Below are 15,794 nucleotides of genomic sequence, written 5' to 3' on the forward strand. Positions count from 1 at the left end.
TTCAGTGTCAAAGCAAGAAAGAAAATAATAACTTTGTTGAGTTGTGACCAATTCAATCTCAATTGCTGAAAAAAAACATTGGAAGCTATTTTTAAAGTTTCCTCTGAGGGAGGAGGGGACTCGAACCCTCACCAATAGTAGACGACACCCCATCCCATACTCTATCTCTTCGGCCTTCCTGGCTTCAACCCCACCCACCAACCAACCAAATGAACTTCTGGATCCGCCACTGATGTAACCATTTTTAATATCCCGTTAATTACATTATTGTCATCGAAAGAATATCATTTATTTTTGTTCGTTTTGTGTTAAAAATTTTTTTTCCTCGTGAACAATACAGGGTTCGAAATTCACTGTATACAACTCGCAAAACGCGAGTTAGAATTCACAAATTGCGAGTTAAAAATTATAGGTAACTCACAAAAACTTGCGAGTTGATTTTTTTGCATTGAAACTGTAGCAAAATTATATAATATGACAGAACACAATGCTTTTGATTTAAATCAGTAATTTAAATAAAAGTCACACTGTAGTTGTATTTTGTTAATGTACAGTAGTTACTTTTTCCTAAAGTTACATGTATTTAATTTATATAAATTTAACTTTATATGAAAATTGCGAGTAATCTTTTAAAATTGCGAGTTCACTTTCTTGGTACTCGCAATTATTTGCGAGTTGTAATTATAGGGAGTTTCTAACCCTGCAATATATTGATGATTCAAGAGCCATATCAATCTCCTTATAACATTATTACGAGTTGGTTTAGGTACGTGTTGACTTGACAATTACATTCGGAATTCAGATGCTAATCGGAATTCTTCGTGACTTTACATTTTAAATTTCCAAAAATGCCACTTCCAGCGGCTTTGCTCGCAAAACTAAAGAAAAGAGGGATTGTTACCGAGGAGCAAAGTAAACGTGGTGCGTAATGTTTTATAATAAAACATACAAAAGCTAATAATTTCTATTTAACTGAAGATAAAGCGCACAGTAGAGTATTTCGAATTTCCTCTGTCAAACTGTGCTCCCGTGTTTTAATCTTGTGAAATATTAACATTTCAGTTGAGGAAGTAGAGGAGGTTTTTGCCGAGGATTACGATGATCCCATCAAAGAAAACACAGCTCCCCCGGTCACAGAGCAGGAGATGGAGACGTCACATGACCAGACAAAGCCCCTGGTGTACGACGTCTCAGCCTGCCCTAATAGGTATCAGTCATACTTACCGGTCTTCCTCCATATATACATGAATACCCATCAATGTTTAGAAACTTTGTACATTTTTTTTTCATGAAAATCTTGAAGGGGTTGTTCTCTGTTATTTCTCTCTGTACTTCGTCCTTCAGGTCTAGGAAAATCACTATATTTACCTATATAGCTTTATTTACCTATATAATATAGCTTTATTTAGCTATTTTATAATAAGTTTCTGTTTTATGAAAAGCAAACAAAAAGTTGCATGAAAATTATGGCTGATATTTTTTTAAAAAGGTTTGATAAAAACAACCTAGGGCATAGATAGTAAAAACATTGCCTCTTTTAAACACTTTTTAACCAAAAAATGCATCTCTATTGTTTGGATAGCTGCCCATTACTGGAAGTGCGATGAGGCTGACTGAGTGTGATTGCCTTGCATTGTGCTGAATTATTACCAATCAATTATCTTGTTGACCAAAATTGCTTTTCTTTGTTAAAGTAGCTGCTTATTCCCAGATTAACTGTTATACATAGCCCCAAAACTTTTAGATCTTTGATTGCAATTGCACAAAAGGAGAAACATTTTTAAAAGTGGGTTTTTGGTGAATTGTTTTCAGTCCATTTCAAAGTTGAAAACTAATACTGCTTCATTATGCGACTTTTTGTCTGCTTTTCATAAAACAGAAATTTACTCTGAAATAGCTAAATAAAGCTATATCATATAGGTAAATAAAGCTATATAGGTAGATTTAGCTATATAGCTAAATATAGTGATTTTCCTAGACCTGTCCTTGTGTGATTAGGTAAGTGAATGAGGTTTTAGTCGGCTTTTTATTCAGCTTGTGAAAAGAAAAACGACAAAGAAATTAGTGTTTATGATTAAGATTTTTTCTCTTGTGAAAAAATTATAGCCTGTGACTAGAGAGTAATACAGTGAAGTGGTTTATAGATTCTTATTTCATAGCCCTCGTTTCATAAATTATATTTTAGAAGTATTTGCTGATATTTCAGTTACAACAAAAAGAAGAAAAATACATAATTATATATTTATGATTTTATTGTTTTATGATGCAATCATAGGAGTGAGCACAGTTGTATATATTTATAATAGGATGTAATAAATACTTTTTATATTGTGGAGGTCAGATGGGTTCGATCACCGGTGGCCAGATAGCTCAGTGGGTAGAGCACCTGACTGGAGATTCAGTGTGACTGGGTTTAAATCCTGGTCTGGTCTGTCACTTTTTTCTCCTCTCCTGTTACAATATATACACATTTGATTTAGATTCATCTCTTCACCACTGGGAAGGACTCAATCTAGACTGTGACATCATATGTTGCATTAGCTGCAGAACTGTAGCATTATGGTTTTATATTTTAGTCGTTGACCATAATTTATGGTCAAAGACTAAAATATAAAACCATAATGCTACAGTTTTGCAGCAAATGTTGCATCAAATTTTATTGTTTCACTTCAATAATGGAGTCTAAATAGTGCAATTTTTTAAACCAAAGGTTTTGAATGTACATACATTTTTTTAGCTCACCTGAGCCAAAGGCTCAAGTGAACTTTTCTGATAAAAATTTGTCTGTTGTCTGTCGTCGTTGTTGTCATTGTTGTCGTTGTTGTTGTAAACTTTTGAATTTCACATTTTCATCTTCTTCTCAAGAACCACTGGGCCAATTTCAACCAAACTTGCCACAAAGTATCCTTGGGTAAAGGGGATTCAAGTTTGTTCAAATGAAGGGCCACGCCTTCTTCCAAGGGGAGATAATTCGTGAAAAATTAATGGCATCATTAAAAAATCTTCTTCTCAAGAACCACTGTGCTTGAAAATATGAAACTTATGTGGAAGCATCCTCAGGTAGTGTAGATTCAAGTTTGTTCAAATCATGACCCCTGGGGGTCGGGTGGGGCCACAATGGGCGATCAAAGTTTTACATAGGAATATATAGGAAAAATCTTTAAAAATCTTCTTCTCAAGAACAGCAAAGCCATGATTGGTCATATTTATATGGTAGCATCCTCAGATAGTGTAGATTCAAGTTTGTTCAAATCATGACCCCCGGGGGCTGGGTGGGGCCACAATGGGCGATCAAAGTTTTACATAGGAATATATAGGAATAATCTTTAAAAATCTTCTTCTCAAGAACAGCAAAGCCATGATTGGTCATATTTATATGGTAGCATCCTCAGATAGTGTAGATTCAAGTTTGTTCAAATCATGACCCCCGGGGGTCGGGTGGGGCCACAATGGGCGATCAAAGTTTTACATAGGAATATATAGGAAAAATCTTTAAAAATCTCCTTCTCAAGAACAGCAAAGCCATGATTGGTCATATTTACATGGAAGCATCCTCAGGTAGTGTAGATTCAAATTTGTTCAAATTATGACCCCCGGGGGTTGGGTGGGGCCACAATGGGCGATCAAAGTTTTACATAGGAATATAAAGGAAAAATCTTTAAAAAAATCTTCTTCTCAAGAACAGCAAAGCCATGATTGGTCATATTTATATGGTAGCATCCTCAGATAGTGTAGATTCAAGTTTGTTCAAATCATGACCCCCGGGGGTCGGGTGGGGCCACAATGGGCGATCAAAGTTTTACATAGGAATATATAGGAAGAATCTTTAAAAATCTTCTTCTCAAGAACAGCAAAGCCATGATTGGTCATATTTATATGGTAGCATCCTCAGATAGTGTAGATTCAAGTTTGTTCAAATCATGACCCCCGGGGGTCGGGTGGGGCCACAATGGGCGATCAAAGTTTTACATAGGAATATATAGGAAAAATCTTTAAAAATCTTCTTCTCAAGAACAGCAAAGCCATGATTGGTCATATTTACATGGAAGCATCCTCAGGTAGTGTAGATTCAAATTGTTCAAATCATGACCCCCGGGGGACGGGTGGGGCCACAATGGGCGATCAAAGTTTTACATAGGAATATATAGGAATAATCTTTAAAAATCTTCTTCTCAAGAATAGCAAAGCCATGATTGGTCATATTTATATGGTAGCATCCTCAGATAGTGTAGATTCAAGTTTGTTCAAATCATGACCCCAGGGGGTCGGGTGGGGCCACAATGGGCGATCAAAGTTTTACATAGGAATATATAGGAAAAATCTAAAAATCTTCTACTCAAGAACAGCAAAGCCATGATTGGTCATATTTAAATTGAAGCATCCTCAGATAATGTAGATTCAAATTTGTTCAATTCATGACCCCCGGGGGTCGGGTGGGGCCACAATGGGCAATCAAAGTTTTACATAGCAATAAATAAATTGGTGGAATTTGAAATATGTACTTTTAAAGTTACAAAACAACAGCAATAACAAGTTTTGAAAAAAATCAATTAATATGAGTAAATTATGAACCTGTAAGAATCTTGGACAAATTTAACATAAAATTTTCATTATTGTGCTACATTTAGAGTGAAACATTGCAGTGTATTTTTTTTTATGGTTCTGTTGTTAACAGGTACAATAAATATCACACCTGTGTGGAGTACTGTAAGAAGAGGTGGGGGATCCAGAAGTTTGAGCCCGCCCCCAGCATGATAAAGAAGAGGGATAGGATGTTACGACGTTACCCCCTGCCAGGGGGGTGGGAGGAAGTAGCTGACCCTCTTACGTAAGATGTTATCTTCTTTTATAAATCATATTTTAAAATGTGAAATAAAATAGTTTATTTAGCATGATAAAATTGAAAGGATATTACAAATTACAGTACATTAATATATCCTGATACCAACTCTATATGCTATGGTACAAGTATTGATACACAAGGCAAAAGTCGGTAATAAAACGTAAATGGAGTTACATTTTCTCTCAGAATAAAATAGTACATTCTTTATCTTTCTTTATTGTCATTGTTTTACTCAAAAAGAAGATTTCTGTTTCACAATATTAACTGTTAAATACATAAGTCCGAGTCCATAGTTATTGACAAGCCATCCGGATTGTTAACCTCAGAGGTTTAGAATTATCTCTAATGTCTCCAGTGTATTAACAGGACAATATAGGAATTATGCAGTCCTTGGTCTGAGAAATAATTAAAATATAAATTAATTTGGTATAAAACTGGACAGCAATAATTAAGATTTCACAACCACCATCATAATACGATTGTATATCATATTAGGAAGTACTTCCAGTGAGTCCAGTGTTTGACTCAAATTTACAGTTTTAATTCTATTTTATTAGGAATTGTTACTATTATTGGAACACGATTACCGACCAGGTGAGCTGGTTGTCACCTGTCCACCCCCGGGCCCACATCACAATCTCCGCCCAGAGAATTCAGGGTAAGTGGTTACAGTTTACAAATTACTGTTTGTTTGTTTGTTTTTTGTTTAACGTCCCTCTCTAGAATTTTTCAATCATGTGGAGACGCCACCACTTGCCGGTGGAGAGCTGCAAATTTTTACCTTTACTCGTCGCTTACGGCCATTGAGCAGTGAGGGATCTTTTTCATGCCAGCACCTACTGCGACACGGGACCTCAGTTTATACAGTCTCATCCGAAGGACTGGTCTCCACATCCCACAGTGGGATTTGAACCCGCGACGTAAGGATCAACTTACTCGGCGACTCTAGAGCAAACACTCTAACCACTGTGCCACGCGGGCGACCAAATTACTGTTCTGTCATGCCACAATTTTGTTAACAAGTGAATTACTTTGAAGAAATTTTCTATGAACTTATTGAAGTAGTGTAAATGTTGTTTACAGATCTCCTTGGAGACCAACATCTGGCAAACAAAGAAGTGGAGGGCAGTGATGAAGAGATGGAAACCAAGGGCTCTGATGAGAGTGATATGGTAGGTGAACTATTGTACATGGAATTAAATATGTTCTTAATTATAGCTAAAAAAAAATGACAGCTTAATTATGATTAAGCTTGTATGCCTTTTAGTACTTACAGTGTAACAAACTGAAGAAGTTCTTTTTTTTTTAAACAGAGTTTAATGCAATGTTCATGTATAAAACAGAAAATCCCCACTTGAAAATGTTTTTTCTACATTTTCCTGCTGTTTATTGGCATACATTATTCTTCCTTACAGAGTTCCTCGTCCTCCTCCAGCTCCTCAGACTCGGAGGACGAGTACGAAAAACGCCGCAGAGACCGGGGGCGGCGTCACTCTGACAACAGACGAAGAGGAGGAAAACGACAGAAGGATGAGTTAGATCCCATGGATCCAGCTTCTTACTCGGAGGTCCCAAGGTGAATATAATCCTCATAACAAAATCTCTCTTTACCTTCTCCTGTGGTATTGCAAAACAGACCTTGTTCAGTAATTGCTAAATAAGTACAAGTGTGGAGTGTATTCTAGGAAACAAACATTAAACATAATTTTAAATTTGACCAAACTGTACTAGAAGCTTAAGTTGCACGTATATTTCACAAAACAATAAGTACAGTCAATCCTTGTTATCTGAAATTTGATGGGACTGAGAAAAAAAATTTGAGATATTCGAGGATTCAAGATATCCAGGATAAAATACTTGATAAAGGGCTTGGACTTCCAAATCACTTCGACATATCCATGGTATTCAAGATATCAGTGTTTGAGATACAAAACTTAACCGTTTTTTTCGCAGAAGATCTGGACAGGTATGTCTTCTTTAATTTGTTGTTTTTGATAAATATTTCATTACTGTTTTCATTTACTATACAGAGGGACATGGTCAACAGGTCTGGCATCTCGTGGAGAGGCAAAGACGGGAGCAGATACCACTGCCTCAGGCCCACTGTTCCAGCAGCGCCCCTACCCCAGTCCTGGGGAAATCTTACGCAGGAATCGGGAACAGCCCTAACAATGCATTTTCATCTCTCTCTGTGTCGTCATCATTATCATCATTGTGTTTGTATAACATTGTCATCTTAAGACTCACAAGAGACTGCACCAAAATTAATTTTGTTTTATTCATTAAATTCTTATAAGTATCTGGTGTCAATATTATTATGTTGTCTTTAAATAATATACAGGTAATTTTACATTACACTCAGGTACACTGTTTGTATTTTGGCACAAAAGTTTTGTGTTGGCTTTTTCCCCTAATACTGTCTTTCCCTAAAAAAAAATCTTTTACAGATATAAAGTTTACAATAGTGAATCATACAAATGTAAAACAATTTTTATATTTATTATTATAGCTGCTAAGGGACCAACATGAGTGAAAAATTATTAAAGGGACCTAAAGCTAACAACCAATAGCTACAAAGAAAGACTGTTCTAGTCTGTATCACAGAGTCAACATCATTTTGCTGTTGCTTGTAAGCAACAGGTGCTTTATATTGGATGTTGTTTATCCTTCAGCTTTACTTGTTAATTATGATGGGTACATTAGCAGCGTTCACCTTTAACATAACAATGTGGTAAACAGTGGATGTTGTATGTTTGTCTCTTGTGGATGACTACATTTTGCCTTTACATTTGTTGAAATCGGGACTTAATATTTTTCAACATTGTTCCTAGAGGTAAAAAGTGGGCTTCAACCACAAATCTGTGACTCATAAATGAGTATGCGTTTAACTTTCAATTAATTATACTAAAAGATGTCAGGTACACTCTTATCAGTTGTTGTTAAAAGCCTGTCTAGATTTAAAAAGCAAGATGTGTTTGTGAAACACTGATGCCCCCGTATGGCATCCCGTGGCGAGGGTTAAATTTTCTCAAATGCAAATCAAACTCCAAGGTCAAGAGATCAAAAAAATGTTGGTACCCAAAGAAAGGTTTTGTCACATGGAATACACATGTGAAAGATGAAAGCCCTAGCACCAACCATTCAAAAGTTATGGCCAAGGTTAAAGATTTTCAAAATAGGTCAAACTCCAAGGTCAAAAGTCAAAATTAATAGTGCACACGGGAAGATCTACTCTCGAGGAATATGCACAGGTCGGGTACACTACCTTTTATGGAAGGCACTTTTCAACATATGACGATGTTTTCGTCAAACCCATTCTCCAATCAATTGAATGAGTCGCAAAGCATGACGATCGATTCAATAGCGACATGCGGTTTTCGTCGGTTTACTGCAAAATATTTACTTGATCACCGGAAAAACTGTACAGCTTCTTTTTTAATTTATAAAGCTGAAATTGAAAGATTATATTCGAAAGACACTGTTCCGTGCTCACATTTGATATTTGAGTTGTATTAGATGATTAATATAGTTGCTTCAAATACTGTACAAACGCTTTGACGTTTGCCAGTCTGTTTGCGTGTGCATAAAACATTTTGTTGGTATTGAGGAGTTAAATATTAATTGCGCACCTTGTACTGCTGTCTAAAACTATGTTCATTTATATCACGTAAAAAAAAACACACTTATCGACACAATAGCACCTACGTCTCTTTGAACAATGGTTTACGTCGATGTATTACAAGCTGATATAAGGCTTCATAAAGCAAACTTTGTAAATGTGAGCATAGAGATGAAAGATTATACATCATTTTCAATATTTCTTTCATAAATATCAAAAAAGAATTAAAAATGAGTTTCCAAGGGACAATTCAAGTTGGCAAGCCCTTTATTTTCAACACAACTGAGTTCGTATTGATACTTGTAGTAGCCCATAATGCATTGCGACTCATTCAACAGTCTGTAAAGTAAACAGATAGCTAATTTACATGCAAATTTATGCTAACGTCAGAAAATCTGTATACATGTGAAATATGAAAGCCCTACACCAACCATTCAAAAGTTTTTGGCCAAGGTTAAAGTTTTTCAAAAGTAGGTCAAACTCCAAGATCAAGGACAAAAGGTAAAAACTTTTGGTACCTTAGGGAAGGACTTGTCACAAGAAATACACATGTGAAATATGAAAGCCCTAGCACCAACTGTGCAAAAGGTATGAACAAGGTTAAAGTTTTCTAAAAGTGGGTCTCACTCAAAGGTCAAGGTCAAAAGGTAAAAATTGTTGATACTTAAAGAAAGGTCTTGCCACAAGGAATATACAATATGAAATAGGAAAGCCCTTGCACCAACTGTTCAAAAGTTATGGCCAAGATTAAAGTTTTTTTTTTCATTAGTAGGTTAACTCAAAGGTAAAAAAAATTCTTGATACCTAAACGAAGGTCTTGCCACAAGGAATACACATATGAAATATTATAGCCCTAGCACCAACAGTGAACTGTTCAAAAGTTATGGCCAAGGATAATGTTTTCCAAAAGTAGGTCAAACTCGAAGGTCAAGGTCAAAATTGTTGATACCTAAAGGAAGGTCTTGCCACAGGGAATATGTACATGTGAAATATGAAAACACTTGCACCAATTGTTCAAAAGTTATGGCCAAAGTTAAAGTTTTTCAAAAGGAGGTCAAACTCCAAGGTCAAAAATTGTTGTATCCCAGGGAAGGTCTGATCACAAGAAATACACATGTGAATTATGAAAGCCCTAGCAACAACTGTTCAAAAGTTATGGCCAAGATTCAAGTTTGGTAAAATTTTGCAAAAGTGGGTCAAACTCCAAGGTCAAGGTCAAATTTGTCGGTACCCAAAGAAAGGTCTTGTCACAAGAAATACACATGTGAAATATGAAAGCCATAGACCCAATCAAAAGTTTTGGGCAAGGTTAAAATTTTGCGGACAGACAGACAGGGCAAAAACTATTAATATGCCCCCGAATCCTCGATTACGGGGGCATAAAAAAGAATAACACTATTGGTGAGTCCTATTTGGTACTTGTGTTTATATTTCTCACGGGTTTAGCAAATGGCTTCCACTCCGTAACGCTCTTTGCTTCACGGGAGTTAAGTGGTCTGTCTTCCTTTGTTTTCACTGTAGCTTTTTCTTTCCCCTTCTTAAGAGTTTTTACCCCTTTCTTTGACCTCATTATTTTCCCTTTTTTAGACACAACTTTCTTTTTCGTTATTTTATTTTTCGTGACGGGTTTATTTATTTTATTATTCGGAGATTTCTTTGCTGTTGTGAGAGGTTTCATCCGCGGTTTTGGCTTTTCTTCTTCCTCTTCCTCTGACGACGATCTGCAGCACGGGCAGCATCCTCTTCCGCCCGCCTCACTCTCTTCATCATCGACACGATTTCGAATACTGCAGAGTACAAAATATTTACAAAACATGAAATAAAAACAAATTCTCATTGAAATATTGATCAAATGTTTAAATAATACCCGACAATAACATTAATGGGTCTACGTCTAAGCGCCTTAGCTTATTTATCGTTAGTGCTGGGTTATTCGTAACGATCGTAGAAGCTTTACTTACCAACAAAATCTGCAACAGAGAATCAGCAGGAGCAGAATGATCACTATGGCGATGAACCCCAACAACGATAGAACCAGTATGAACCAGACTGGAATAAAAATAACGATAGCACCAGTATGAACCAGACTGGTATAAAATAATCATTTTTAAATATTTTCTATTATCCTCTCGAGGATTATGCCAAACGTTGGGCTACATATGAAAAGGATATATTGTGTTGCAGAAATAAATTAAAAGAATCGTATTAGAAAAATAGAAGGCAAATTCAGAACCATCTAGTACATATCCTGTTTCTCGAAATCAGATGGGATAAAAGAACTGATAAGATTACAAAGCATGTAAAAATATAGTCTTTGTTTGTAGCTTGTAAGGTTCATTAATTTATTATAACTTGGAATGGAAGAACTTTATTTTCATTCTACGTCTCAAAATCCTACATAATTATACTCACAGTTCACTCTCCAAGGATGAAATTCTTCAAAATTGCATTTCAGTGTTTAATACTTTTAGCATTCTGGTCAACCAAGGTGAGTTCGATCTATACCCTACCTATATGATTCCTAAAGTTTATAAAAGTTCTTACAAACATAGATGTACATTGTCGGATTCAGCAAATGCTCTTCCAACCCCATCTTTACTCATTACAAAATATTAACTGCTGTAAAGGAAACACTTCAGGCATACTTAGTGCTAAGGCATATTCTAGAAGTAATGAAAATCAGATGTTGATCCTCAGAAACTAAAGAACATTTCAAATCAATCACCATTTTTTTCAAAAGTCAATAACATCAAAATCGAAACGTACGACTTGTCTACACTTTATACAACCATTCCCACGATAACTTAAAAACTAGCCATTTTGATATCATAGACGAATGTTTCTTGAAGCCTTCTTCAGTAAAAACTGGAACTCAGAATTGTTCACCTCTTGTGATTGGTCATCGACATAATTACTTCGTTAAAAACCTATCCTGATTCTATACACAAGTACTCTGAAGTTGGTATTAAATATGCTGGAATTCCTCTCTGACAACATTTATGTTGCCATCGAAGACCAAGTCCTCCAACAAATTGTTGGATCAAATTCCCTAGGGCACTAATTGTGTCCCTTTATTAGCCAAGCTATGTTAATATCCATATGAAGAATTCATTAAGAAACTTCTATATGAGAAAAAAAACACTTGCCGTCCTTCAACTCTACATTCAGATGTGTCGACGACGTAATACGTGTATTTATTTCCATTCATAATTATGTCGACGCGATATACCCTAGTGAACTTGAAATGAAGGACACCACATCAAAGTCTGCCACATCTGTTTCATATTTGGATGTTTTACTTACTATACACGATAAGGGCCAACTAACAACTAAATATGACGAGATGACTGCAGCTTTAATTCCCATCGTCCTTATTTATGTAGTAATTAATACCGGTATTCTAGATCTGTATATGGTGTTTATGTCTCCAAACAAACTCGCTACTCAAGAGCATATGCTCTGAGAACCATCAATTTTTAAACCGTCCCAGGCTACCCACAGGTAAGTTGATGTTACAGGGATTTCAACAACCTTGTTAGCAAATATAACCTAAAATTGGGTCGTATTTGGGCTGCTTTGCTTCATATTAATTTTTAGGTCCTTGTTTTCATATACATGTACTATCCTTGACAATGGAATTAATGTTCCGTCTACTTAAATTGATAAATACATTGGGCTTACGTTGCACATATCACCATCCAGTAAACTCCTGTTTCACGAAATAAACTGGAACCTCAAGCTCAATATGCTAATTGGATCCTTTTTTATCCACATATGAAATTAACATTGAAACAATCTTTTGGTTTTTTTTAATTAAACTGTACTTCTGTTATCTTTCTCCAACTTGTTTGTCTTACAATTAGACTGAACAGTCATTTGATCAGTTCCTAAATTTGACCTGTTTCTAATCCCTTTATGCAAATAGTAAGGAAAAGTCAGGCAAACCTACCGACTCTAGTTGAGGTATTGTAAAAGAAAAGTGAGATTAACTTAACGTCTTTGAGGTATAGTAAAAGAAAAGTCAGGACACTTACCGTCTTTGAGGTAGGACACCTACCGTCTTTGAGGTATTATAGTAAATGAAAAGTCAGGAAAACGTACCGTCTTTGAGGTATGATGAACTACATTCCGGTACAGACCCAGAGACCGGGAGCCAGACTCCAGTGGCGTCACAGACGGCGTTAGGACTTCCGGACATAACATAATCGTTGTTACAGATGTACTGTATGACGTCACCCGCGGCATACGACACCTTAGCTCCGACGTAATATCCATTTGATATGGCCGTAGGGACGGGGCATATCGACATTATGGAAGAACAAGAACTTAATGACGGAGAAAGTCGATAAAAACTTTGTTTACTTTATATGTACACAGAGGCACTGTTCTTCCAGTTTAGGATATTTAACTAATATTGACTAATTAAACTACCTAAATAAGTGCGCCAGGGTTTTATTGACTTTTGTGGACGTAATTTTAAAAGTTTTAATTGTGAGAAAACAAAACTGATGATGGGTGAGACCAAAATACAATGCCTGACAAAAATCTAAATTTACATATTATAGTTTTTATCAAGAGCCGACCCCCACCTCACCCCTCATAACTAAATTCGATGAATGGATTCATGAAATGATTATCAAATAATGGTATTTATAAAACGGATTTAACTTATACGCATATTCCATTTTTTTCATAAAAAGAAACATTTCAACAGAAACACTTCTATTTGATTCAATAATTCCCATCTCTCTGATTGGCAGAAATCCTACATTTTAGAAGAAATTCTACGTTATTTTCACCTGCACAAGACCTTGCAGGTTAACACAAGGATTTAAGTTTTCTACATTGGGCTAAAAAATTCCAAATTGATGCAGATAGTTTTTTGAAAGTTATTTCACTTGCACCCGACTTCCACTCAGGTGAACATAACATTCAGACACATATTATAAACTTTAGGATAAAATCTTCATTGAATGGCTCCCCCCTTAATGGACCTTAACCAACCCCAACCCCAACCCCCCCCCCCCAAATTTTGATATTGGTTTTAACTTAAGAATTATTTTATATATTCATGATATACATAGAAGTAAGTACAATGAACGTGGATTGAAAGCAGGCAAAAATGGCCTGTATACATTAGTTCCCTCCATTAGAGATCATAGAGATCAAGGTACAAATGTAACAAAGGTATATATTAAAATTTTACAAAGACTTGTATTTTAAACTGATTTTTAAAGAGGTTACAGGGTATAAAAAAAGAGATGGAAATGAACAATAAAAAGGGGGGAAATGAAAGGGGAGGAAAGAAGGCTCAGAACCATATCTGTACATGTACTTTCAGTCTTCATGGTGCACATTAATACTTATTACATTTTCACACTCTATAATCTTTTAGTGTTTTTTTAAATAAAATTATGAACTTGGTCAAAGAATAACATATTTTCTCTAAGAGATAGACAATCATAACCAGACAATACAATATTGACATCTCTTGATATGTCATTGTCAATCATATATGTAAACGAAGAGTTCCTGGCAAGAGAAAATAAACAGTCTTCAAAAAAATATTATTGGTTTTTGGGGCTAGTCAAAGGTTTTTTTCAGGTAATTTGTCAATTTTTCCTGATAATCCCCCTCCTTTTAAATATATCTTATATACATATTTTTTTCTTCATCGCACCAAAAATAAATTTTAAAATTCCAAATCAATACAGCTTTCTCTGCTTATTTTAACCCCGCTTAATTCTCTCATTGCGGTTGGTTAGGACTGAACAGCAAATTTAAATAGTTATGTGAGATGTAAAAACGTAAGATTGCATGGGCATCTTGTTGAGTTTGTATCATTGAATCATGTACTGATACATATTTACATTTCCAAAATATTTTTCCTTAAGATTCTTTGCAAATTCGAAAAAGTTCATGTTCTCATGAACTACCGTGGGACGAGTAGGAATATTTCCATTGTGATGTGATTGAAGTAAAAAAAAAAATAGTGCATTTTTTTTTTCAAGAATGATCGTTGAATGACAAAAATATGTGGCAAGTCATCAGAAAAATAATGTAAATATATGATATGAATTTAATTTTTTTTAAAGAATTCATGAGGTACATGAACTACAACGTTTCACGCCTGCATATTTATCATGAAGAGAATATGCAGGCGTGAAGCGTCGTAGTTCACGTCCTCCTGAATTCTCAAAAATTAAATTCATCTCTTAAATATTAAAAACAATTATTCTATTTTTTCAGTTAAAAGTAAATACGATGATGTATAGCTACCTTCAAAGTACAACATTCATCTCACCCTTCGGGCTCGGTGAATTTTGTACTCCTTATTTGGCTATAATTCATCGTATTAACCTCAAAAACAGCAATAATTTTGTAAACAGAGTATTCCATGCTGCATGGTTAAATATCCTTTCGTTAACTAATTAAAAGCAAACCACCATGCTAACCCACAGGCACTTATTTCTTTAATAATTTTTGTGTTATTATTATAATATTGGTAAAAAAAAATTATTTAAGAAACAATGCCTGTGTGCTTAATCCATAGAAAATGTATGGGTTTTTTTTTTTGGGGGGGGGGGGGGGGGATATGTTAAAATTTACTGTACATTATCCGATGGATATGAATTCGATATTAATGCGACAGACTTGTATACAAGAAATTCATGTCACTAGTACCACATGGCAGAACTATTTAAAGATACGAGGAAATGCCATTTAGTCGGAAAGATCATTATTTCATAGTTTTGGTTTGATATTAAATTTACTACATGCGCGAATCTAGAGGGGGGGGGGGGGCAGGACCCCCCTGGAATTTGCAGAGTTATCAAAAGTATATACCGAATGAAATAAAAAATGACTTTGGAACCCCCCCCCCCCTTTAGAAAACGTGGACCACCACGAAATAGGTTTTCACTTTTGGGAAATGGAGTTTAACTTTTTTTTTTTTTTTTTTTTTTTGCTTGACAATTTCTGGGTTTAATACGTTTGGGAAAGGAATTTAGGGGGTTTTTATACATATTTTCATTTTTTTGCTTGTCAAGAAATTTTTGGGTTGGGAATTTTTTCTTCACTAGGGTGGACCCCTTCCCCCTCCTGGAAAAATTCCTGGATCCGCGCCTGTAATACACTATATCGACTGACTGAAATGATTGTATTTTGTTTAACCCCGAGCCAGCAGCACTTGATCCACATTCATCTAAACGTACAGTATCGGCGATTCAATTTAGTTCATACGACCGGTTTTTATAATGTTTTAGGGGGTTTTTTTTGCCCCCCCCCCCTTGTTATCATTATGTGTTATGTGGGTTTATAAATGACAAATAA

The 15,794-nt window shown here is 35.4% G+C and overlaps 2 protein-coding genes across 2 annotated transcripts; one reads left to right on the forward strand and one right to left on the reverse strand.

Annotated features, from left to right (window-relative positions):
- Positions 1 to 815: 815 nt before the first annotated feature.
- Positions 816 to 7,153, forward strand: LOC133195560 (polyglutamine-binding protein 1-like). Its single transcript, XM_061331444.1, has 7 exons — positions 816 to 921; positions 1,063 to 1,207; positions 4,676 to 4,828; positions 5,401 to 5,501; positions 5,927 to 6,015; positions 6,259 to 6,419; positions 6,874 to 7,153. The coding sequence occupies exons 1-7, from the start codon at positions 849 to 851 to the stop codon at positions 7,010 to 7,012; spliced, it is 861 nt and encodes a 286-aa protein (XP_061187428.1). The 5' UTR covers positions 816 to 848; the 3' UTR covers positions 7,013 to 7,153.
- Positions 7,154 to 9,870: 2,717 nt separating this feature from the next.
- Positions 9,871 to 12,675, reverse strand: LOC133195569 (uncharacterized). The gene is made up of 3 exons (XM_061331453.1): positions 12,564 to 12,675; positions 10,424 to 10,511; positions 9,871 to 10,249 (listed from the first exon to the last, which is right to left on the reverse strand). Exons 1-3 carry the CDS (start codon positions 12,658 to 12,660, stop codon positions 9,871 to 9,873), a joined length of 564 nt encoding a protein of 187 aa, XP_061187437.1. The 5' UTR covers positions 12,661 to 12,675.
- Between the last annotated feature and the right edge of the window lie 3,119 nt (positions 12,676 to 15,794).

This window comes from Saccostrea echinata, unplaced genomic scaffold (genome assembly GCF_033153115.1).
Source record: "Saccostrea echinata isolate AGI-Se365-2 ecotype Australia unplaced genomic scaffold, CSIRO_AGI_Sech_v1 ptg000029l, whole genome shotgun sequence".
Taxonomy (NCBI): domain Eukaryota; kingdom Metazoa; phylum Mollusca; class Bivalvia; order Ostreida; family Ostreidae; genus Saccostrea; species Saccostrea echinata.

Excerpts from the sequence above, each read along its gene's own strand:
- LOC133195560 (XM_061331444.1), top strand. The coding sequence starts at position 849 with ATGCCACTTCCAGCGGCTTTGCTCGCAAAACTAAAGAAAAGAGGGATT. Across the intron at positions 922-1,062 it reads CGAGGAGCAAAGTAAACGTG|TTGAGGAAGTAGAGGAGGTT; the intron begins GTGCGTAATGTT and ends TTAACATTTCAG. Across the intron at positions 1,208-4,675 it reads GTCTCAGCCTGCCCTAATAG|GTACAATAAATATCACACCT; the intron begins GTATCAGTCATA and ends TGTTGTTAACAG.
- LOC133195569 (XM_061331453.1), bottom strand. The coding sequence starts at position 12,660 with ATGTCCGGAAGTCCTAACGCCGTCTGTGACGCCACTGGAGTCTGGCTC. Across the intron at positions 10,512-12,563 it reads TTCATCATACCTCAAAGACG|TCTGGTTCATACTGGTTCTA; the intron begins GTACGTTTTCCT and ends TTTTTATTCCAG. Across the intron at positions 10,250-10,423 it reads CTCTGTTGCAGATTTTGTTG|TATTCGAAATCGTGTCGATG; the intron begins GTAAGTAAAGCT and ends TGTACTCTGCAG.